The following is a 23,291-nucleotide window of genomic DNA, read 5'->3' on the forward strand; positions in this document are numbered from 1 at the left end:
TCAGAAAAGGAAGATTTGTAATTTGAATAATACCCATTGGTGGTTTGTATAATCCTCTTTCATGTAGCTAATGTATTTGGCTTAAGTGAAAAAAAGATGGTATATTAATGAGCTTTGGTTTTATTTTCAGGTTACTGGAGATAATGTTCATTCCTTGGCCTTATGTGACTTTGACGGTGATGGTAAGAAAGAGGTGTGTGGAGGAGGAGATACTTACCTTGTGTGTTCAGCTGAATAATTTTCCCATGACAATGACATTAGTGTTAAGAGAGGCTTTAGCTTCTCTTGGTTGATTGTGGTGCTCTCTCGCCTAAATGACAAGCTAACTGGCCTCATTTGTCTTTCTCCTCTTCTGAACAATACATCACTTGTGTTCATCTAATACAAAGATCAAGGCCATGATGTTTCAAAGACACAGGACAGGGAGAGGGGGCAGAACAGTTGATGTGACCACAGCCATATTCACAATCTTACAACTCACTTCTGATGCTTTGAGACCATATTAGTAAGTAGTTTTCAATTGTGGCTAACATTTTCATGAATCTAAAAGTTTGAGAGATATGGGCTCTTAGCCTTTGAAATTATTCTGATGGTTCCTCTAGGAGTCAGTTTCTTGAGCGGCCCGCCAAGTGCTGCGCCAGGCATTGACTTACCTATCTCTTGTCCGTGGCTCCTGGTCTCTGGCATTTGAAACAGGGCTTGTGTCTGCAGGCAGAGAAGGGCACTGAGCCAGGGCGTGTTTTCAGCTTCTTGATGGAAGGACATGTTCTGGCACGATGTGCAGCTTGATGTGCAGAAAAAATCTGTAGTGGCCACTTTTTCTTCACTAACTGAACCCAGGGACTTTCCCAATGGAAGAACCTTCCCGAGTACCAGATTCTCGGAGATTGAAACTCTCAGGTAGCAGTAGCAGTGTATCAAGTGTCGTGCAGGTTTTTTGTTTTATTTATGGAAATTCTGCTGTGTTCACTTGTTGCACTTACTATGCATGATTCTTCTCCGTTTCAGCTTCTCGTCGGGTCAGAGGATTTTGATATCCGAGTTTTTAAAGAAGATGAGATTGTGGCAGAGATGACAGAAACAGAGGTAAGGAGTGCCACATCAGAGTCATGGTAACCTTGGGCAAGACTGATCAGCACCATAAAATGTCACATCAGATGAGAGTTCTGGGACCTCTTCCTACAATCCAGACCGTTTTGGGGTAAAAACTGTGGGAGTTAAACAGAACTGCACATTACAGAGAAGGATGCACTTAAAAATCCTGTATCAAGATAACATTCTGAGAGTCGGGAGGAGGTGTTGGGAACAGGGGAAAAAGATATATTTTGAACAGACTGATTAAATACAGAAAATTTGTGACGGGGAGAAGCAGACTCCCTGGTGAGCTGGGAGCCTGTAGTGGGCCTCAATCCCAGGACCATAACCTGGGATCATGACGGGAGCTGAAGGCAGACGCTTAACTGACTGAGCCACCCAGATGCCTCTGGTGTTGTTTCTTTGTTAAATTACTTACACACAAAAAAATAAATAAATAAATAAATAAATAAATAAATAAATAAATAAATAAAATAATAAATTACTCACACACCATCATGGCTATGAAGTTGTGTGGTCAGGATTTGAACTTTGCCTTGTCTGCCTCCTCATCATATGTATTAAATAGATTAAATGAAGTAGCCAAACAAGATTTTTATAACTTTTCTTCTTCATTCAAATTAAGTACTTCTTGGGCACATTTCTGACGGTAAACTTAAAATCAGATGTTAGAGAACTTGGCTGGTTTCTCCGTGATTGGAATTACTCATATAGTAGAACCTAAATGAAGTTTGAGCTTCATTTTGCTGCAGATTGCCCTTATCCATTGTCGTTCTGGCATTCTTAGGATATGTATTTGCTGCTGGTTCTCCAGGATTGGGCAAAATGGAAACAGAAAACTGAATTAGGATATTCTGAAGGAAGAAAGGAGAAAAGGATAAAGGACCAGTGGCTTGTGAACATTCTAAAAGGGCGGCAAACACAACAGAAGGGAGTCTGACCCCTCAGAATGCTGGGATCCTGCAAAGTGTAGTCAGGTGGCATCTGAGAGTCTGGATCAGAAATCTTGAGGGTACTGGCCTCAGAACCCGTCCTAGCCACTTGTCGTTGCTTCTTGCCACTTACAGAAGCTGTCTAGGAGTCAGGCTTCTGTTCCATTAACTACAAAAAAAGACCAAAAAGCAAAACTTGCATATTGATATACAAAGCATTACCCTTGATTTAGCTAATTTACCTTTATCCTATAGCGAGGATCATAGATTTTTACTTAGTTCTACTATGCTTTTTATACATTCACATTTATATATTTTTATATATTTTATACATTTTTACTTAGTTCTACTATGCTTTTTATACATTTTATACAGTTACAAAATAGACATTTTATAATTGTAAACTGATAGTTGTAGGTAGAGAATATTAATGGCCCTAATGAAGGCTGAGGGGTTCTGTTTAAGTGTCTGTGCTTAACATGATTTTTTTTTGGAGACTATCCTTAGCTTTCATTAGGTTCTTAAAGGGGTTTGCTACTTCCTCCTTCCCCTTCAAAAAAACGCCAGCTTGCTTATCACTGGTATGTAGGTGCTGTGTCCTGCATTATGGTTTTTCTTTCATTCAAATTGGTAGTAAATCTTTTCCAGTTTGGTGGGAATTATTCAGGTTTTGTTGGATTTCTGTTTATTGTCAATACTAGATGTGAGGAGGCTGCATTCTTTGAAACATCTTTTTCCTAAATCCTAGAAAAGGACAGGAGACCATGAAATAGAGGTAGGGACTTGAGCTGACTGTTGGTCCTCTGGTCCCTGGTCCAACAAAAGAGAGAAACTAGTTAATTAGAGAACTAATTAAGGAAGGACTAAGGGACCTACAGAATTTGAGGCTAAGTTTATGAAAATCTGAACTTTACAAAATTGTTCATTTCAGGGCCATTTTCCTCTCATTTTGGTTTGATTTTGCTCCTAGCTCAAATGTCATTTTGCAGATCAGCAAAATTTTAATTCATTTGGCAGTTGAACAGTACTGACTATTGCCAAAAGAATGCCTTGAGCTAAATAATTCTGGAATCCTACACAGCACTTTGCATTCAGAGTTAAGTGAAGTGGGTGGTTTTGTAGAAAAGCTGTAGGTGTAGAGGAAATTATATAACTATTCTCTGCTTTATACAATTTATTTCTTAATATCTCTTGTATTCATGTCAGAATTAGAAAGTAGATCTGCAGGAACATAGATATCATTAAGCTCTGGTCTTAACTTTAAATAAAGGATAATTTTGTTCAGTATCTAAAATTTCATCCTCTTAAAGGTGTTAAATCCTCAGACAGTCCTATAAATATTTCTGTATGGTATATACATTTTGTATATTGTTACATATATAAGTCCATGTGCTTAGGTTTGTACTTTTCAAAGAATTATGTTTCCTTCTAAAAAACATCTTTCATCTCTAGCAAGCAATAAATTATGTCATTGAAAGGAAGCATGTAGGTAAAGGATTCAGTTCTGGGTTTTACAGGTCTTTAAAATTTAGACTGTAGGATATTAAAACATTTTTTGAGTTAGTATTTATAAGTGTCTGTTGTACATTTTCTGTTTCTTATATTCTCACTTTATTTCATCCTTAATCACTCAATTTTGTTTTTTAAAAAATAATTTGCCTCAATTTGCCGCATAAGTTTGATCTCAAACAGCAAACTTTGTGAGTTTATTTAATTCTGATTACCCAACTCTTGAAATAGATGACATGGATCATAGAGAAGAGGAGTACATTCCCCTCGAACAGATTTAAATCTAATTTTAACACACACTTGGTAGCAAGGCTATTTTATAAAGCCATACTTTGCATCAAATTGAGCTTAATGGGAAGATGTTGTGTTATTTCTTGCAGATAATCACCTCCCTTTGCCCTATGTATGGCAGTCGATTTGGTTATGCCCTTTCCAATGGCACAGTTGGAGTTTATGACAAAACAGCTCGATACTGGAGAATTAAAGTTAGTATAATTCAGCCTTCATTATTCAGGGATTTTATACTTATTGAAAGACTTCTGGACTAATTATTGAAATTCTTTTTTAGTCTAAAAATCATGCCATGAGCATTCATGCTTTCGACCTTAATTCTGATGGAGTGTGTGAACTGATAACTGGTTGGTCCAATGGGAAGGTAAGTTCAAATACAGAGTTCAAGTGTGATTCAGAGGACTAGTTGTTTGAGATACACTGGATGCGTGACTCAGAACTAGTAACATGAGAATATAAACTTGTCTTCCTTGGCTGTGCTTTCAAAGTTAACTTCATAATCTTTGCACCTTGTTTTCTTCCAGCTGTAATGTCAGCACTACAAGTGAGTGAGTGTCCTTTTGATTTTAAGAGCACAATTTGAGAGAAAATCTTTGGGAAGATCTTTCTAAATCTCTTCCTTGAAGAAATGAGAATCAGTTTAATCAGGTTGATCATAGGCGTAGGACTGTAAAAAAAGGAATTTTAATAAGCAAATAAAGAACTGTTTGTGTAGCTCTTCTCTAATAAGTCTTTAAGGCTGACTGAAAACTTAGAGTTAATGGGAAGAATCATGTTATCATATTGTTTTCCCAGTTATAAAATTCAAAATAAAATCTTTTTGCTTTCTTTCCTTTTTTAAGTTCAAATCAGAATTTTCTGCAGACTTCTGGCAAGTGAAGATCATCTTGTTAGAAGCTGCCTAAGTAGCTGCCAGGTCTCCATGGGTACCATTTGCCCTGGCTTTCTTGTGTGACAGTGCTGAATTGCCTGAAGGAGATCAGCTAATTCCTGCCTTTTCTTCTTTGGTTTTTTCTTTGCTTTTGACCAGTACCTTGTAACCTTCCTTTGGTGTCGTGTGAAGAACAGGTTCTATACAACTGTTGTGTTGGTTCCTGTTTCTTTACCTGGTTTTGGCATGGGCATTAAAAATGAGAAGAGAAGACCGGGGTGCCAGCATGGCTCAGTTGATTAAGCATCTGACTCTTGATTTTAGCTCAGGTCTTCATCTCAGGGTCATGGGATTGAGCCCCCTGTCCAGGTTCTGTGCTCAGTGAGGAGTCTGCTTGAGATTCTCTCTCTCCATCTCCTCTGTCCCTCCCACTGTGTGCATAGTCTCTTTCTCTCTCAAATAAATAAATCTTTAAAAAAAAAGATTAAAAAATTATAAAGGAAGACTGTGTTCCTTAGTAAGAAATGTGAGAATTATAAAATGGACCATATTCTGGAGGAATATAAATTATAAATACAAATTATTGTGATTGAGTCAAGAATTAGAAACCACTAGACTTGAGAAGTTATCAAAAGTTACCTTAAAAAAAAAGTTACCTTCAAATATGACTCTGGACCTAGATGTTTTTAGGGTTAAATGCTTTCAAAATTTTAAGGAATTTCTATTATATAATCTGTTCCAGAACATAAAAAAAGATAAGAAAATTCACACAGTTCATTATGTAAGTAGAAAAACTGATATCTGCACTTAACAGAAATAGCATACAAAAGGGAAATACACAGATCCAGCATGTGAATACAGGTGCAGAAACACTAAATGAGTGCAAGCAAGTGATGAACTTTGCCTTTAGTAGGTCATTTGTTGAGTTGGAGGGCCATTCTCTGCTCCAGGGCAAAAGCGCCATGTTGGATAAGGCAAAGAGCAGAATATCGAGAGAAATATTAATTTTTAGGCTTGTTTCTTAGTAAATGAACTCTCTTATTTGTAAAATATTATGTAAATTCAGAAGTAAGTTCAGTCTGAGTTAAAGGGTTATTATTTTTAAGTAATCTCTACACTCAACCTGGGGCTCGAACTCGGGACCATGAGGTCAAGAGTTGCATGCTTTAATGAGGAGCCAGCCACGTGACCTGAGAGTTATGTTAATGTGCTAAGGGCTTTCATAAATACAAGCCCTGCATTACTTCACAAACTTTAACATGGATAATTATCAGGCTTACATGTTGTTGTTATTAAGAGCATGGATACTTAGAATGTGACATTCTCTAGACAGGAGACAGGAACTGGAAGTAGGCTATGACCTAAGTGACTTTATTTTTATTGTTGTTGTGAAGTTTTGCCCAGAAGGATGTTCATGAAGAGACAAAAAGGGTGAATGGCACTGGCTATTGAAATGATTGCACTACCCTTTTCTGTAGCTACCCTTTTATTGATAATGCTTGCTCTTGCTTGAAACAAAAGTCATCCTTTTTTTAAAAGTTTTTTTTAATTAATTAATTTATTTTCAACGTAACAGTACTCATTGTTTTTGCACCACACCCAGTGCTCCATGCAATACGTGCCCTCTCTATGACCCTCCACCTGGTTCCCCAACCTCCCTCCCCATATACACAATGGAGTATTATGCCTCCATCAGAAAGGATGAATACCCAACTTTTGTAGCAACATGGACGGGACTGGAAGAGATTATGCTAAGTGAAATAAGTCAAGCAGAGAGAGTCCAGTATCATATGGTTTCACTTATTTGTGGAGCATAACAAAGAACATGGAGGACACGGGGAGATGGAGAGGAGAAGGGAGTTGTGGGAAATTGGAAGGGGAGATGAACCATGAGAGACTGTGGACTCTGAAAAGTCATCATTTTAAGTGGTTATCCTTCATTGTTGCTTTCAGGTGCATTTGTTTCTGATCATTTATTTGTCTTTCTTGGGAAGAGGAGACTCAGTGAGGCTGGGAGGGCTCTTTGGGGTATCTTAATAGTTTTTACATGGAAGAGACTCTTAAACAGGGTTATCATAAAAGGTTGTATGATGGAAGGGTGAACTAGTTTGGTGTTTGGTGTTGAATTTTCAAACTTTAGGTGTAAATATAATTTGTGTGCATATATGATAAAGATAACGTTTTTGTATAGAACTCACATTTCCTGTTTACATCTGTGTGGCAGGCTCTGTTCTAAGTGCTTATGTGTTAACTTCTTTAGGCCTCATTCCAACCCTGTGGTGTGTTGGTATAGTTATTTTCCTCAGGTTCTTGTTCTTGACCCCCAGATGATGAGACCAAGCATGGAGTGGATAAGAGACTTTCCCAAGATCCCATAGATAGTAAGTGGCAGAGCTGGAATCTGAACCCAGCCTACGGCCATACCACCCTGAACATGCCTCATATCGTCTGGAATCTGGACCCAGACAGCTTAGACTTGCCCTGTTCTCTGATTATGAACCGACAACCCATTTCTCCAGATGACATTATGTAAAGGCCAGTATGTAAAACAGCTTTTATTTAAAAAGAAGGAAGTACAGCCAGTTTTGGCCCCTCATGGTCCCTTTAGCCCCAGGGGTCATAGGTATCTCCTGAGAAGCCACAAGGATCCATGGTCAGACTAGCTGACCTTTAAAGCTGATTTTGACTTTAAATTTTTGTGTGTGTTTTTTAAAAAAACAAGCTACTTTTCAAGTTCTTTTTTTATTTTTAGGTTGATGCTCGAAGTGACCGAACTGGGGAGGTCATCTTTAAAGACAACTTTTCTTCTGCAATTGCTGGTGTGCTGGAGGGGGATTACCGGATGGATGGTCACACACAGCTCATCTGCTGTGCCGTGGACGGGGAAAGTAAATTGGGGTGGGAAAAATCCTTGAAAAGTCAGATTTTCAATTTGATTGGGTCAGAAAACCAGGCAGTTCCACTATAAAGTGTTTGTATGGATATCCTCTCATCCTAATACAGTCACCTTGTTGTAGGGGGATGAGAACTTAGGGATTTGGCTTTTAAGAACTGAGAGTTGATGGATTTAAAAGTAGAGCTGGCTAGGCTGGGTTTTTTTTTCAACGTGGTGAGGATTTTTTCCTGTTGTTCAGTCCGGGGCTACCTGCCAGGCACAGCGGAGATGAGAGGGAACCTCATGGACACCAGCGTAGAGCAGGACCTGATCCGAGAGCTGAGCCAGAAAAAACAGAATCTGTTGCTGGAACTCCGCAACTATGAGGAAAACGCCAAGGTAGGTCCTCATGGAAATGGACATTTTCCTCGGGAAATGGGAGACTGGAGAGGTGGGACTGGCAAATGTGAAGGAAGACTGAGTGTCAGTGTCTGCATGGCAGGACCCCTCCACTTGCTGCAGAAGCACGGATGGTTTCAGCCTTTTTTGCCAGGGTCAGCGGGGAGAGGGCACGTATCCTTTAATCTGGAGATCCCACTTCCATGCAGCTGAACTACAGAAGTATTTGCACACAGGTGCAAAGACATTTACGATAGCACTGTTTGTAGCAGTAAACAGTTTTCCAACCAACTGGAATGTTGATTAGTAGTAAGGAGTGTCCTGGGGGATATTAAGCAGCTCCGGAGAATGACATGTTGTAGCTGGACTGATATGGAAGAATATCTGTGGCCTTACTGAGTGAAAAAACACAAGGACAGTGTGTATAGAGTGTTTCTTACATTTTTCAAGAACAAATAACAAAAGTTGACAACCACAAAACCTGAGTGTGTGTGTGTATGTGTGTATGTAGGTACCAAGCTGGCTGGAGGATAAGCTGCGAGATGGGACTTTAACTGTCTTGTCATGGGTATTTGTATTTGAATGTATTATTAAGTGAATTAATTTTGCTATTTTAAAAGAACCACCCCAAAACTATAAAAGGCATGGTGACAATGGACTGTAACCACAGAAAGGGACAGGGCATTTTCCCTTGGGAAGAGGCTGGGTGGAGAAAGGGAATGATTGCGAGGTGAGTCCTCTGAATTCTAAAGAATCAGATTAATATCAGATAATCGGGAGTCAGCCTTTTGAAGCCGAATAACCATATTATTTAAAATTGACATTAGTTTACTGCTTTGGTGGCTGAGTTGGAACTGGGGGCATGTTTTGCAGGCTGAATTGAGCAGTCCGCAGAGCGAGGCTGATGGGCCTCGGGGCATCATCCCAGCCAATACGAAGCTGCACACCGCCCTCTCAGTCAGTCTGGGGCACGAGACCCAGGCTGCTCACGCAGAATTGTGTATCTCCACCTCTAATGGTAAGAAGGTATGTGTGGTTGGTGTCTGTGGACACCTGTGCCGTCTTGGATTGGTTCTTGAATTGCCATTGTCTTTCTTCTCGGCAGACACCATTATCCGAGCAGTACTGATTTTTGCTGAGGGAATTTTTCTAGGTGAAAGCCACGTGGTACACCCCAGCATTCACAACCTTTCCAGCTCCATCCGCATCCCCATTACGCCTCCCAAGGATGTCCCCGTGGATCTGCACTTGAAAACCTTCGTGGGTTACAGAAGCAGGTGACCTTTTGCAAGTCACCGTTCATTTCTAGCCAGTGCTTCGAGGAGGGCAGATGGGTGGATATTCTATTGTGGCATGGATTTGGGGGAGCCAGAGGAGCCATTTGATGGTTCTATGCACCCAGGCAAGATTTCCCATGACCTTTACTTCCCTAATTCGAAATCTTTCAAAAACAAAAAAGGGGGATTTTAAACCCTCGGTGCACATCTTTGTGTATGTATAAGACTCATGTTCTCACTAATCCCAAACCTCATTACTGTAGTAGTGCTTAACTGTCAAGTTTTTTGGGTTTTTCCCTTCTGTAAAACCAACTTAATGACCCAGTAGTGGCTTTATAGTTGCATTTTGAAAGAATATTCCACACAGCCCATTTCTCTTCTTGTATTCCCTCGGTTGACCATAGCACCCAGTTTCATGTGTTTGAACTGACAAGACAGCTCCCCCGCTTCTCCATGTATGCGCTGACCAGCCCCGACCCTGCCAGAGAGCCACTCAGTTACGTCAACTTTGTCATTGCAGAACGGGCACAGAGGGTGAGTGTCAGGCTTTTCTTTTCTTTTTTTTAATTTTTCTTTATTTTTTAAAGGATTTTATTTATTTATTTGACAGACAGAGATCACAAGTAGGCAGAGAGGCAAGGCAGAGAGAGAGAGAGGGAAGCAGGCTCCCCGCTGAGCAGAGAGCCTGATGCGGGGCTCAATCCCAGTACCCTGAGATGACGACTCGAGCCGAAGGCAGAGGCTCAACCCTCCGAGCCACCCAGGCACCCCTAGGCTTTTCTCTTTCAATATCTTTGCACCTTAGCATTTTTTGGATGCTCTTTCATAGAAGGGGGAAATGACATGAATGAGTTATTTGGTAGCAGTAATTATGACATAAAAGAGGTAGGTAGTTTCGTGTTGGCTTATAACCCATGATGAAAATACTGCTGAAATATCTTCTCTCACTTTGAAAAAACAATACCTTATTTACTTGAGCAATCCTTAGTGACACGTAAATTCTTACCAGCTTCGAATTCCTCTCTTTCTTTTTTCATGGTCTTGGCGTACTTGTCCTGACCCAGCGTTCCAGGAGGAACCTGCTTCAGAATGGAAAGAGAGTGGGAGTCGGAGCTGGGAACATTTTGCGTTCAGATGCTACCTTAACTAATTAAATTCTTTGTGATTTCTGAGTGCTGTCAGCCCTCACCAGTCCCGGCTTCAGTGCCCTCATCTGTAAGGGAGGAGGATCCCGCCTCCCAGGCGGCCCCTGCAGATTACAAACTTGGTGTCACAGTACCTTAAACAGGGTCAAAGACTAGTACTAATGGCCTTTAACCGTGGCTCGACTCAGAAATCTCAGGGAGACTTTGTAGTCATGTAGATTCTCGCGTAGATTCTTACGTGGACCCTGTGCAGCTGCCTGTGTAAGTACCGTTATTGTTATGAATATTAAAACTTACTTTATACTTATTGTGCGGGTGTATCTCTGTGTCCGTCTCTCCTGTGTTTGCACGCATACTTCATTTTAACTTTCATTGAAAGGAATGGAATGGAATACTTTCAAGCAGACTACATTGTCCAGGATATAGCCACAGAAGAGTTACTGTATAAACAGACTTATCGTCTACCCAAAGTGTTCCTACATTCCATATAAGATTATGTCTACACTGAAAATGGTCTAAAGCCATGCATGCTGTGGGGCCAGACATTATGAATGTTACTTAAGATCATGTACAGGGTGGGTAGGAGGGGGTGTGAAGTATGATGCTTTTTTTTTCTTAAGCAATAAATCTAGAAAGAAGGATAATTCTTAAGAATGACTGTCCTTTAAAAGTGGAAGTTCAGGGGGGCCTGGGTGACTCAGTGGGTTGCCTTTGCCTTCGGCTCAGGTCATGATCTCAGGGTCCTGGGATTGAGCCCCGTATCGGGCTCTCTGCTCAGCAGGGAGCCTGCTTCCCCTCCCCGCCGCCTGCCTCTCTGCCTACTTGTGATCTTTGTCTGTCAAATAAATAAATAAAATCTTTTAAAAAATAATAAAAATGGAAGTTCATTTCATCCTATTCATTTTTAAGGTTGTTATATGGCTCAGCCAGAACTTCCTGTTACCAGAAGACACTAACATTCAGAATGCTCCATTTCAAGTGTGTTTCACATCCTTACGGAATGGTGGCCAGCTGTATATAAAGATAAAACTTAATGGAGAGGTAAGGTTTACTGTCACGGGCATAGATTTCTTATGGACTCTTCACTATTCAGTGCAAGGTGAGGTGTGTGGCACCAATCTCAAGGTCGTACAACCATGTGTTTCAGCATAGTCTGTTATTGTTAATTATTTAACAATTACACTGAGGTATAATCTAGAACAGGGGTATTCTGTTTTCCTCCATCCTTCCTTTCTGCCCTTCCTTATGTAAGTTGGGAAGAAGGGATGGGGATACAGAGGTGAACAAAAACATTTTCAATGTTTGAGTGATTTTGTTGTTTAGTTTACAAGGCTGGACGATTGATTGATCTTTTAGCCTGCTGCTGGAAGTGTGATGCATGTGGTCTGTAATTTCCTCCAGGGCTAACCTCTGTCTTACTTACCACCACATGTAAATTTAGGTTTAGTAAATTTAGTAAGTTGAACATGGGGGAAGTTCTGGTACTGTTTCAGCTGGGTTTGTCTTTAGCATCTGAGGATACTAAGCTTGTCTCTTTTTTTCTCCCTGGATAGATCACTATAAATACTGATGATATTGACTTGGCTGGTGATATCATCCAGTCAATGGCATCATTTTTTGCTATTGAAGACCTTCAAGTAGAAGCAGATTTCCCTGTCTACTTTGAGGAATTACGAAAGGTGCTAGTTAAGGTGAGGGCACCCAATGGATGCATTTGTGAGAACGTGGTAGTGTCATCATATTTGAAATGTTTCTCTTAGGGAGAGGAACGATACCCCAACTGTGTGTATGTTGTAATGACAGTCATGTTTTAAAGAACTCTTGAAAATTGTTGAACTTCAGCTAGTTTTAGAGGGTTCACTAGTTAGAGGATTTCTTTCATAAAAGTGAATGGGTGAGCTCTAGACCACCCTTTCTTTGTTTGGTTTAGGGGGATACTTTTTTAAAAATATGCCATAATCACCTTTTCCTTTGCTAGCCCTTCACTCTTCTCTTGTAATTACATTGCTCTGTTGGTTCAGTGCTTTCCAACAACCCTAATTCAAAAGGAAAAAGAAAAATAAGGATCATGACTGGCCCCAAATTATCACCATATTCTTACCCCAGATCTCTAAGATATTATGTGTGTGGCTAGGGCTCCCTGTGTTAAGACATGGAAAGATCCAGATGGAATGCCATCTTGCATGTTGGAGGAAGCATAGACAACTTAATTTCATTGATGAGGAGGTGAGACAATGGGGGACAATCGAGATGGTACAGGTGCATAGGGGAAAGAGAAGGGCCTCTATATGGCAGAGAGTGTCTTCTCAATCTGACTAGTTTCAACAAATCTGTGCAGTCTTTTAAATTCCTGCGTGTTCATGGTTTTTAGGTGGATGAGTATCACTCGGTGCATCAGAAGCTCAGTGCTGAGATGGCTGATAATTCCAACCTGATCCGAAGTTTGCTGGTCCGAGCTGAAGATGCTCGTCTGATGAGGGACATGTGAGTATTTACCAGGCCAGGCCTGGTGCGAGGTTAAAAATGTCCGTAATAGGGAATAGCAACTCTCAAATGCTACCGGGAGGGGTGTAAATTGGTACAGTGACTTTGGAGAATAACTTGGCATTGTCAGTGAAGTTGGAAACGGGCATTCCCTATGACCCAGCAATTCTACTCCTGCTTTACAATCTAGAGAAACTTGTGTCAACATATAAACCAGGGAATTTATACAAGAATGTTCCTAAGAATCCCAAAGTGGAAACAGACTAAACTAGCATCAACAATATAATGGCTACACTGTGGTATAATTGCACAATGGGTTTTGACATGCAATGAGAATGTGTCTGTCTCAGTGACATGTGACAGCACGGACAAGTCTTACAGGTATAAGGGGGACAGAAAGAAGTAAGACTCGAAAGAATGTGTACAAAATGCTTCCTTTTATATAGTTGGGAAGCACAGCACTAAAGTGTATCATTTGGGAGGCATACCTAGATGAAGAGTGTATAAGGAAGTGCAGGGTAGAGATTGTCATCTAAGACACTATTCTCTCTTAGGGCAGGAGGGCTGTGTTCCCGGGGAGCCCACTGGGAGCTGCGGCGGTGTCCCGTTTCTGGGCCTGGTTTACAAACATCCGTTCTGTCAACATCTCCGAATGTGTATTACATTTTACAGTAAAAACAGTTAGAGATGTGTAGATGTAGCTTCTTGCAGAATTTATCTTGGCTCTCAGAGTGACTGAGGTGGAGACAGTAAAATCAGTAACCAGTAATCAGTGATGGAGTTTCTGTTTCAGGCAAGAGTTTGCCCCGGCTGCTGCCTTTTTCCTGAAAGGCCTAAATTATTGGCATATGTTAAAATGGTGTTGCTCAGAAGTAAGTGATTTTTGAAATAGTCACATTGTTGAAAATTTCAAACACCTACAAAAGCAGATTAAGTAATACAGTGATTTCCTATATACCCACCACCTGGCTTCAGTATCGTTACCTACCGGCCCGTCTGGTCTCTTCATGCTCCTCATGCTTTCTTTCCCAGGTACTGGGCGATTTGGAAGCAAATTCCATAGTATCCTTTCAGCCACAAATATTCCAGATAGTGAGCCTTTAAAAAACAACTGCATTATCACACTTGGGAAAAGAAATTTTTTTTCTGGATTTTTATTTATTTTATTTTATTTCATTTTATGTCATGTCATATCATGTCATTTCTTTGATAGAGCACAAGTAGGCAGAGTGGCAGGCAGAGGGAGAGGGAGAAGCAGACTCCCTGCTGAGCAGGGAGCCTGATGTGGGGCTCGATCCCAGGACTCTGAGATCATGACCTGAGCCAAAGGCAGACGCTTAACTGACTGACCACCCAGGAACCCCGAAAAGAATTTCTTAATATCACAAAATAACCTAGTCAGTGTTTAATTTCCTCAGTTGTCTCACATGTGTGTGTTTTAAGTTGTTTTTTTCAAGCAAAGGCCAAAGATTAAGTTTCTTGGAATCCACATGTTTGCTTACTGTTTTTCCCAACCCTCTCCTTCTTCTGTGGTTTCCTATTTTGGATTTTGCTGATTGTATCCTTGTGGTAATGTTTAGTAGTATTCTTTTGTCCCCTGTATTTCTCTTAGAGTGGTAGGTTGCTGTAGAGGCCTGATCAGGTTCAAGTGCAATTTTTTGGCAAGAATACTTCTTAAGCAGTGCTGTGTACTTCCATGAGGGAGCATGTAATGCCTGGTTGTGTCTTTCTGTTATCAGTCACTGATGACCATTGCCTAGATCCATTATTTCTTTTGGAGTCTTCATTTTTTAGCTGAAATACTTCTATAAAGCATAACATTCCCTTATGAATTAATGATTATTTGGTTCCCTGCGGTATTGTTTTTAAGGAAAGACAGATTATCAGTTTGAAAATAATGAGTTGGGGGGTGCCTGGGTGGCCCAGTCAGTTGAACATCCAGCTCTTAATCTGAGCTCAGTGTTTTGTTTTTATTGTTTTAATTTTATTTTGTTTTAATTTTGTTTTATTTATTTATTTGAGAGAGAGAGGGAGAGAGAGAAAGAGCATGAGCCGGGGAGAGGGGCAGAGGGAGATGGAGAAGCAGACTCCCACTGAGCAAGGAAGCCCAATGTGGGGCTTGATCCCAGAATCCTGGGATGGTGACCTGAACTGAAAGCAGACACTTAACAGAGCCACCCAGGGGTCCCTGAGCTCAGGTTTTGGTCTCAGGGTTCAAGCCCCACATTAAATAAAAGAAATATATATTAATAATAACAAAATAATGAGTCGGTTCTCTAGCATCTTCCATGTTCACCAGTGAGATTTTTAAATCCTTATAAACTCATGTATTTTAACATATTTAATGTGCTTCATTCCATTTTAGTTTTTCTGTATGATGGCTAAATTGTGCTGTCTTTGGCCAGTAGGAGCCTTTTCAGGTTGGCTACAGCTACCTTTGGACATAGCGAATATATCTGTTAGGTCCTTGTTTTCTTGTACAAGATGTTTTAGGCTTATCTGGCACATCGTTCTGAATCAGGAATCAGCCATTTCTCTAAGGAGCCTTGGTTCTTTTTAGTGGGAAATAGTATTTGGAGATCACAGTCTGCACATTAGAGGTGCTCATTGCCACTAGCTTGGTTACTATTTCTAGGACTTTTCAATGGATATAGTCAGGAAATGTATGTATATTTTTAATGAGAGCCTGTATTGTGAGTTCATACTATTTCCATTTCAAATTTATGAATTCAGGTTCGTAGCTTTGATTTTGAAGCTGTATCTCTTCTTTCTGACATTGGAAATCATGGCTCTAACCAGTATCCACATGAGTATTTGCTAGAATAATACCAATATTACCATAAACAGTATGACTGCTGACAACAGTAAAAGCTTTTTTTCTCATCTTTTTTGGTGTCTTTAGAGTATATTCCAGTGGGAATTTTTAGTCAAATTATTATATTTGAAATAATTCCCCTCTTTTTGGTTTTACCACAAATCTGATATGTATTTAGCTTCATTTGGTTCATTTTGCTTTTGGTCTTGTGGGGACTGACATTTTTTTCCTCTTTGGTTTAATTTTATTACACATTTATTAATACCCTTATGTGGTTCCAAAATCAGCACCAAAAAACAATGTACAGAAAAGTCTAACTTAAAATTCCTGTCGCTTTCATCCTGTTTCCTCTCTTTGACTATACGTAACCAATCAAGATTTGAATATGCACATACAAACACTTATACACATATTCACGTCTCCTCCCTCACTAGATAAATCATAGCATGTTACTCTTCTCTGCCTGGCTTTTTTACACTTAAAAATATTGCAGTCACGTCACAGAGATACTTTTCGTTGTTTTTACAGCCGTACAGTACTCATTCTCTGCATGCTTTTCCAGCCAGTTCCCTACACTTGGGTTGCTCTTTTGCTGTTATAGGTAGTGCCGCAGCCCATAGCTTTCTTACCTAATTTTTTCACATTTTTGCCGAGATATCTTTGGGGACAAATCCTGAGATGGAATTGCCAGAGTAAACGATAGCTTGCATACAGAACTTTGCAAGATATTGCCAAATTCTCCTCCATAGGTGTGATACCATTTTGCATTCTCATCAGTCAGAGTGACTGTTTCTCTTCAGCCTTGCCAGTGGAGTGTGTTGGCATACTCTTAGATATTTGTCAACTCAGTGGGTAAGAAATGGTCTCATTGTGGTTTTCATTTGTTTTATTGTGAGCAGTGTTGAGGATTTTTTAAAAATTTTTTTTTATCCCCAGGGGTACAGGTCTGTGAATCGCCAGGTTTACACACTTCACAGCACTCACGATAGCACATACCCTCCCCAATGTCCATAACCCCCTCCCCCTCTCCCAACACCACCTCCCCCCAGCAACCCCCAGTTTGTTTTGTGAGATTAAGAGTCACTTATGGTTTGTCTCCCTTCCAATCCCATCTCGTTTCATTTATTCTTCTCCTATCCCCTAACCCCCCATGTTGCATCTCTACGGAGGATTTTTTTCATTTTTTTAAGGGCCATTTGTATTTCTTTTTGTGTATGAATGACTTAATTATTTTGTGTGTTTATATTGGTATATTAATTATGATATGAGATGCAGATTTTTTGCAGTTTGTCATTTGTATCTATCCTTTGCTTAGATTTTTTTAAATTAATTTTTGCTTTTGCCATGTAACAGCTTTTTGGAGTTTTTACATAGTCATATTGGTCATTAATTAAACTTACACTCTGAGGTAATAGAATAACCCAAGCATTTTATTTTTGCAGTTGTAAATAGGATTTTTCTTCCATGTTACATCTTCTGGATTTTTTTTTTTTTGAATGTATGAACACTGCTGAATTTTGCATATTAATTTTATAATTCACCTCTTTACTAAATTATGTTATAGTTAAGTTTTTCCAGATGTGAATTTGTATCCTTGAGACTGTTTTTTCTCTCACTTTGCAATTCATTTTCTTCCTATTATTGTCTTTGAGGTATATGAAGGTTTTGCTTTTTCTGGCCAACTTTATCTCCAGGGCCCCTTTCCTATGCTCTTTCTGGCTTTTTTCCTTTTTTTTTTTTTTCCCTTTTTTCAGTCAGAGAGCTGGTGTTTGGCATTTGATTGCTAAATTGGAGGGAAGTGACCACCAACCTCTAAACCCCTTTTCCCCCCTGAATTATTTATATTTCATTTAGAGAGTCAGATGTATGTATGCTTTTATTTTTTATTTTTTAAAAGATTTTATTTATTTGACAGACAGAGATCACAAGTAGGCAGAGAGGCAGGCAGAGAGATTGGGGAAGCAGGCTCCCCGCTGAGCAGAGAGCCCGATGCGGGGCTCGATCCCAGGACCCTGGGATCATGACCTGGGTTGAAGACAGAGGCTTTAACCCGCTGAGCCACCCAGGCGCCCCTGTTTTTATTTTCTAAAGCCAACTTAGTTGATATATAATCTATTATATACATGCAGAAAATGCAGGGTTTATAGTTCAACAAATTTTAGAAACATATAAACTGTGTTACTGCTGCCACAGTTAAGATGTAGACTATTTCCATCACCCTTGTGCCTCTCGGCATCAGTACTCCAAGCCCCCTCACCTCCTGTCCTTGGCACCCACTGATCTGATTTCTCTCCCAGTAGTTTTGCCTTTTCCAAAATGTCATATAAATGGAATCGTATAGTATATGCCTTTTGAGCTGGCTTCTTCTGTTTACTCTCCTGCCTTTGAGATTCATCTATGTTGTTGCCTGTGTCAGTAATTGGTTCCTTTTTATTGCTGGCTACAGTACTGTTCCACTGAACGGATATACCATACTTTGTTTATCTACTCACCGATTGACATTGGGTTGTTTCCAAACTCCAGTGATTGTGAATAAAGCTGCGATAAACATTTGCGTAGTTTTTTTGCAGACATGTTTTCACTTATTTTGGGTAAACACTTGTAATGGGATTTCTGGGTTGCATAGTAAGTGTATATTTAACTTTGAAAGAAACCGCGCAGTCATTTTACAAAGTAGCTGTACCATTTTGCATGCCCATCAGCAGGGCGGGAGAGTTCCAGTTGCTCTGTCTACATCCTTGCCAGCATTTGTCTTTATCAGTTTATTTTATTTTAGTCATTTTCATTGTTGTGTAGTAATGTCTCAGTGTGGTTTTAATTTTATGCCTTTGTTTTTTAAAACCCTAATAAAATTAGAAACTGAATTTTTTAGTTAAGAATAAGGTCACTTTTGCCCAGTGAATATTAACCAGAAACTTTGAAGCTATCTTCTTGCCTTGCCTGCTTTTCCTTACACCCTCCCCCCCCCCCCCCAGCACAGTGGGCACTTAATACTTCTCAGTTCCATGGATCAATAACCAAGAAAGGCCACTTGTCTTCCATTTATCTGAAAGAAATGGAATATTTTGATAGAAACTTCTTAATGTTTCAAAGCAAACCTTTCAAAGTTAAAAATTTGGTGTTGTCTTCTGTGTGTAAGAAGTTTGCAAGTGTTTTCGTCTTAGCCTGCCATTTCCAGGTACAGTGATGGTAATACACTTCTGTTGATTTACACAGGAAAACCATGAAGAACCGCTACATGGAACTATATGACCTCAATAAAGACTTGCTAAATGGATACAAAATTCGCTGTAACAACCACACGGAGCTCCTGGGGAACCTCAAAGCAGTAAATCAGGCCATTCAAAGAGCAGGTCGTCTGCGCGGTAAGTCCCTTTTTGTAGCACTGTAAGTAGTTTGTAGTTTGGAGGTGAGAACCCTTAGAGCTAGCGGTAGCTTCTAGAATTCATACTGAGGCCGGCAGCAGCGTACCTTTCACACCCAGCTTGGCTGCACTTTAGCTTTCGCCAGTCTGCAGACTTCAGAGGGAAAGAAAACTTTCAGCCCCTTTTCTTAGATCTTGCTGCACCTTCCAAGAAAGACCTAGTGACATATACCAGAAGGGAAAGCCTTAAATATACTTACTTTTTAAAAGGGAAACTGGAAATTAATGAGCTAAGTGTCCAACTTAAATTATAGGAAAAGAACAATAGAATAAATCAGAGGAAGCAGTTATACCTGAAATCTGCTGTTTGGGTCAATTCTTTGACCTCCTTTTAGAAAAATAATCTTTGCTTGGGCGCCTGGCTGGCTCAGTCTGAAGATCATGCAACTCTAGATCTTGGGGTCACAAGTTTGAGCCCCATGTTGGGTGAAGAGATTACTTAAAATCTTTAGAAAAAAAGAAAAATATCTTTGCTAGGTGGATATATGCTTTGATCCTCTTCTATAAAACTGACTTTGTTTCTAGGTTTGAGATGGTCCCTAGGTTTGGTTTGTGATAAATTTCCTTGCAGTGTTATCTTTTTTAGGGAGTGGTAAGATAAATTTGCCCACCATAGATCTCTTTTCCACCCTAGTTTTCGGCTGTTTTAAAACTGGCCTCTGATTTGTAATCTCACTTTTAATCATTTTTTGTATTGTACTGACTCGATGTTTCATCCCACACAGTTGGAAAACCAAAGAACCAGGTGATCACTGCTTGTCGGGATGCGATTCGAAGCAACAACGTCAACATGCTGTTCAGAATCATGCGGGTGGGAACAGCTTCTTCTTAGGAAAGAACAGGTAGTGAAGTTCCTGAAAAAGATTTTTCCCTAAAAATTGAGGCTAGTTTGCTTGGATCAATTCCTGCTGAACCCAGGTGCTAAGCATGGCAACAGTCTTGGTGCGTGGTACAAATGCAGACTTCATCTGAAAAGCACATCCCTTTCTCTTTTTAGAATCAGTTTCTGTTACTGAATAATCACAGGTTTGTATAGAGGAGGGGAATACTTTTAAAATGTTAGGGCTTCAAAGTCCAATTTTTTGGATATGTATGTAAAATTGATGTAGATACATATTTTTCCTTGGAATTGTAGTTGAATTTGTAATAAAATTTTTTTTCATTAAAACTTAGGAGTTGTGGGGCACCTGGGTGGCTCAGTGGGTTAAAGCCTCTGCCTTCGGCTCAGGTCATGACCTCAGGGTCCTGGGATCGAGCCCTGCATCGGGCTCTCTGCTCAGCGGGGAGCCTGCTTCCATTCCTCTCTCTCTCTGCCTGCCTTTCTGCCTAGTTGTGATTTCTCTCTATCAAATAAAATATTTAAAAAAAACAAAAAACAAAAAAACTTAGGAGTTGCAAAAACAAAATTTAGGAGTTGCACTCTATGTTAATTGTAAAGACACCACCATCCTAGAATTGCAGAAACCATTTGTATGATGTAGAGGAAAACACAAGAATGGATATTGGAGTTGTGTGCCTTTTTATCACGGACGGGTGGCTGTAAACAACTCATCTTCATTTAAGCGAGAATCGGTTGAAGGTGGTCCGTTGGAGGTAATTTTAGCTACTGAAACTAATAGATCTCAAAGTTCTTAATTACCCATTTATTTCTCATTTACATCAGGATGTCTCTGTAGTTATTCAGGGACCCGGCTTCCTGTGATCATGCAGCCATGTCGTCCTCTAGGGCAGCCTTTCTCAGAGTTCTCTATGGAAAGAAATTTCAGAAGATGGATTTGGGTGACTATTTTCACGTTCATTGTATACGATGACGACCTGATGGCTCCAGGAACCCGATGTGAGAAGGCCTTGCTGCGATTTAAGTCCAAGCCAGTAGAACAGGGAAGGTTTTTCTCAAAGCTGTGGTCTGGACATAGCACATTATCATTTCCTGTGTTCCGTCAGCTAACACAGCCATACCTCACTGCAGGGATGCCAGGAAGTATCACTAGCCATGTGCCGGTGAGGAAAAGAAAGCTGCTATCTGTGCCAACAGCCAGCCGCTCCTTCCCTAAGAGTGAAAATTTTGCCTTCAGGTAGATTCTAGGACGGTTTAATGACTAAAACATTCACTTCACTACTGCCTAAAACAAGTGCCAGTTTTCACTTCTTAACAGCATTCCTCAGTAGTGGGGAAGACAGGCTGTCCCCCTGTGGTAAATTAATCTTATAGGTTTCTTCCACTTAGGCATTTAGGATGACCTCTTCTGTTTCTGAAATGTGAGCTTTGTGGAATCCTAATTTTTGAGACTATGCCCTAGAATACCTGTGTTTAGCATTGTCAACCTATAAGCTCAAAAGACACCCACATATACTGTATTATTTTCCATAATCCCTGAAGTAGTAAAGCATCTTCTCTATGTGCCTTGAAGGTGAGGAAACTGAGGCACAGGGATTAATTATTTGCCAGAGTCAGAGCTACTGGCAAAATTCGAGTCCCGCTCTTGAGTCTTCTTCTGTCTTTTTAAAATTAATTAATTAATTTAAGAGATTTATTTGATGGATAGAGAGCATGAGAGCATAGGCAGGGGGAGTGGGGAGAAGCAGCACCCCCCCCCCCCCAGAACTGAGCAGGGAGCCCAATTTGGGACTGGATTCTAGGACCCTGGGATCATGATCTGAGCCTAAGGCAGCTGCTTAACTGACTGAGCCATCCAGGTGCCCAAGAGACTTTATCTGTTTTAACCATAGTCTAACCTATATGTGTTGAGATTAAAATCGCTAATTGGTGCTAGTTTTAAATTGTATGACACTTTTCAGTTTCACGGACCCTAATAGAATTATCTCATCAAAGGTCATTCTATTGTTCTTAAGCCAAAATCTTCCTTCTTAGACCTAATACATTAAGTCTTGAAGAGGCTGGCCTGCAACAGAATATGTCTTTAAATAGTCCTGATTTATAGGTTATAAATAGGTGATTTTCACATTAATTTGAGCCTCTTGATATTTGTCACTGAGCTCAGAGAGGCACAGTGTTTTCTACAGGGTCTCACAGCTTGGTGAGTCACCGTGTGTGGGTTTGAAACCAATTAGCCGTGGCCCTTTCTGCTGTTTGGTCGGAAAGACTGGATGAGATGAAAATGTTCATAAAACCTTCTACCACCTCTTTTCCTCTTAGTTTAGCTGAAGGAGGAGAAAACTCTGGTTATCCGTTGCTTCTGTTTGGTTGCCCTGTTTTTCTATCCTGATAGAATCTGAGGCCTTCTCAGAAGTCACAGCTTCAGCTCTATTCTGTTGCTGCATTTCGTTGAGGCTTTAAGTGAACACAGCCCTCCTTGGAAAGCTGATCTTGAGGATCCTGGTATCTGGTAGAAAGCTTTAGAGTCATTTTTCAAGCATCCCTTTAAAAAAGCCTCCCCGTCCCCTGCCAGATTCAGGTACTCAGTGTCTTGGAAGGAGTATGGTTTCTATTACTTCCCCCATGTCTGCCTACCACACACATCTAGGCCTGGCTAAACTGTTCTCTCCTCCGGAGATCTTCCCCTTCCGTGGCTATTCCTTAATTGTTATTACGTTCTGTGTTGAGATAGCGTTCATCCTGAGAACAGAGGCTGCATCTCAATCGCTTTCTCCTCTCAGTGGTGCGGAGCCGGTGCCCTGGGCACAGAAAAGCACCTGCTGCTCCCCACGGAATTGCCTGTCCTCAGCCAGCCCATCGGGAGCTTCAGAAATCAAAGAACTAGGGACTGTACAACAATTATGCAACCCTAGAAGTGCTTTACAAGAACGACTTCCAACATTATTTATGTTTCAAAGTTTATAATTAGCAGTTACAAATCTGCCAGTGTGAGGCCTGTGATCACAGAACCAAATTATCTCCGCTTTCACTTTGAAACTGAAGTACAGTAAGACACCCGTTTGCAGTTTGGTGTTTTGCATTTTGCCTCTTTCCCATCTGGCCCCTGCCCACACTAGATGCTGTAGCTCCTGACTCATCTTTTTATTTGTATGGTACAGAAATCTGCTTTTCCTCAAATGATGCCACATGGACGATTCCCAAGTAGTTTTCAGAACTGTCTGTGTGGACTGATTTTGTATCAATCAGAGAAGGAAATCATGTGTTTTTGCAGGAACGTTCAGTTCATTAGGGCTGGAGAGCTGGGGTCCCAAGGACCCTTCTAACGGGGCTTGCATT

The 23,291-nt window shown here is 40.3% G+C and overlaps 1 protein-coding gene across 3 annotated transcripts in view; it reads left to right on the forward strand.

Moving 5' to 3' along the window:
* Window positions 1–20,285, forward strand: part of BBS2 (Bardet-Biedl syndrome 2) — a 42,594-nt gene extending 22,309 nt beyond the window's left edge. For 2 of the 3 annotated variants that reach the window (XM_045988001.1, XM_045988000.1), the window contains 13 exons: window positions 131–193; window positions 1,009–1,086; window positions 3,917–4,021; window positions 4,105–4,191; window positions 7,451–7,586; window positions 7,833–7,972; window positions 8,846–9,249; window positions 9,654–9,783; window positions 11,304–11,435; window positions 11,948–12,085; window positions 12,766–12,878; window positions 18,910–19,058; window positions 19,843–20,285. In XM_045988001.1, the coding sequence (XP_045843957.1) occupies window positions 131–193; window positions 1,009–1,086; window positions 3,917–4,021; window positions 4,105–4,191; window positions 7,451–7,586; window positions 7,833–7,972; window positions 8,846–9,249; window positions 9,654–9,783; window positions 11,304–11,435; window positions 11,948–12,085; window positions 12,766–12,878; window positions 18,910–19,058; window positions 19,843–19,949 (1,782 nt within the window). In that variant the 3' untranslated portion in view covers window positions 19,950–20,285. The remainder of the gene's footprint in view (window positions 1–130; window positions 194–1,008; window positions 1,087–3,916; window positions 4,022–4,104; window positions 4,192–7,450; window positions 7,587–7,832; window positions 7,973–8,845; window positions 9,250–9,653; window positions 9,784–11,303; window positions 11,436–11,947; window positions 12,086–12,765; window positions 12,879–18,909; window positions 19,059–19,842) is intronic. The other variant, XM_045988002.1, reaches the window with a different exon arrangement.
* The last annotated feature ends 3,006 nt before the right edge of the window (window positions 20,286–23,291 follow it).

This window comes from Meles meles, chromosome 19, assembly GCF_922984935.1.
Source record: "Meles meles chromosome 19, mMelMel3.1 paternal haplotype, whole genome shotgun sequence".
Lineage (NCBI taxonomy): Eukaryota > Metazoa > Chordata > Mammalia > Carnivora > Mustelidae > Meles > Meles meles.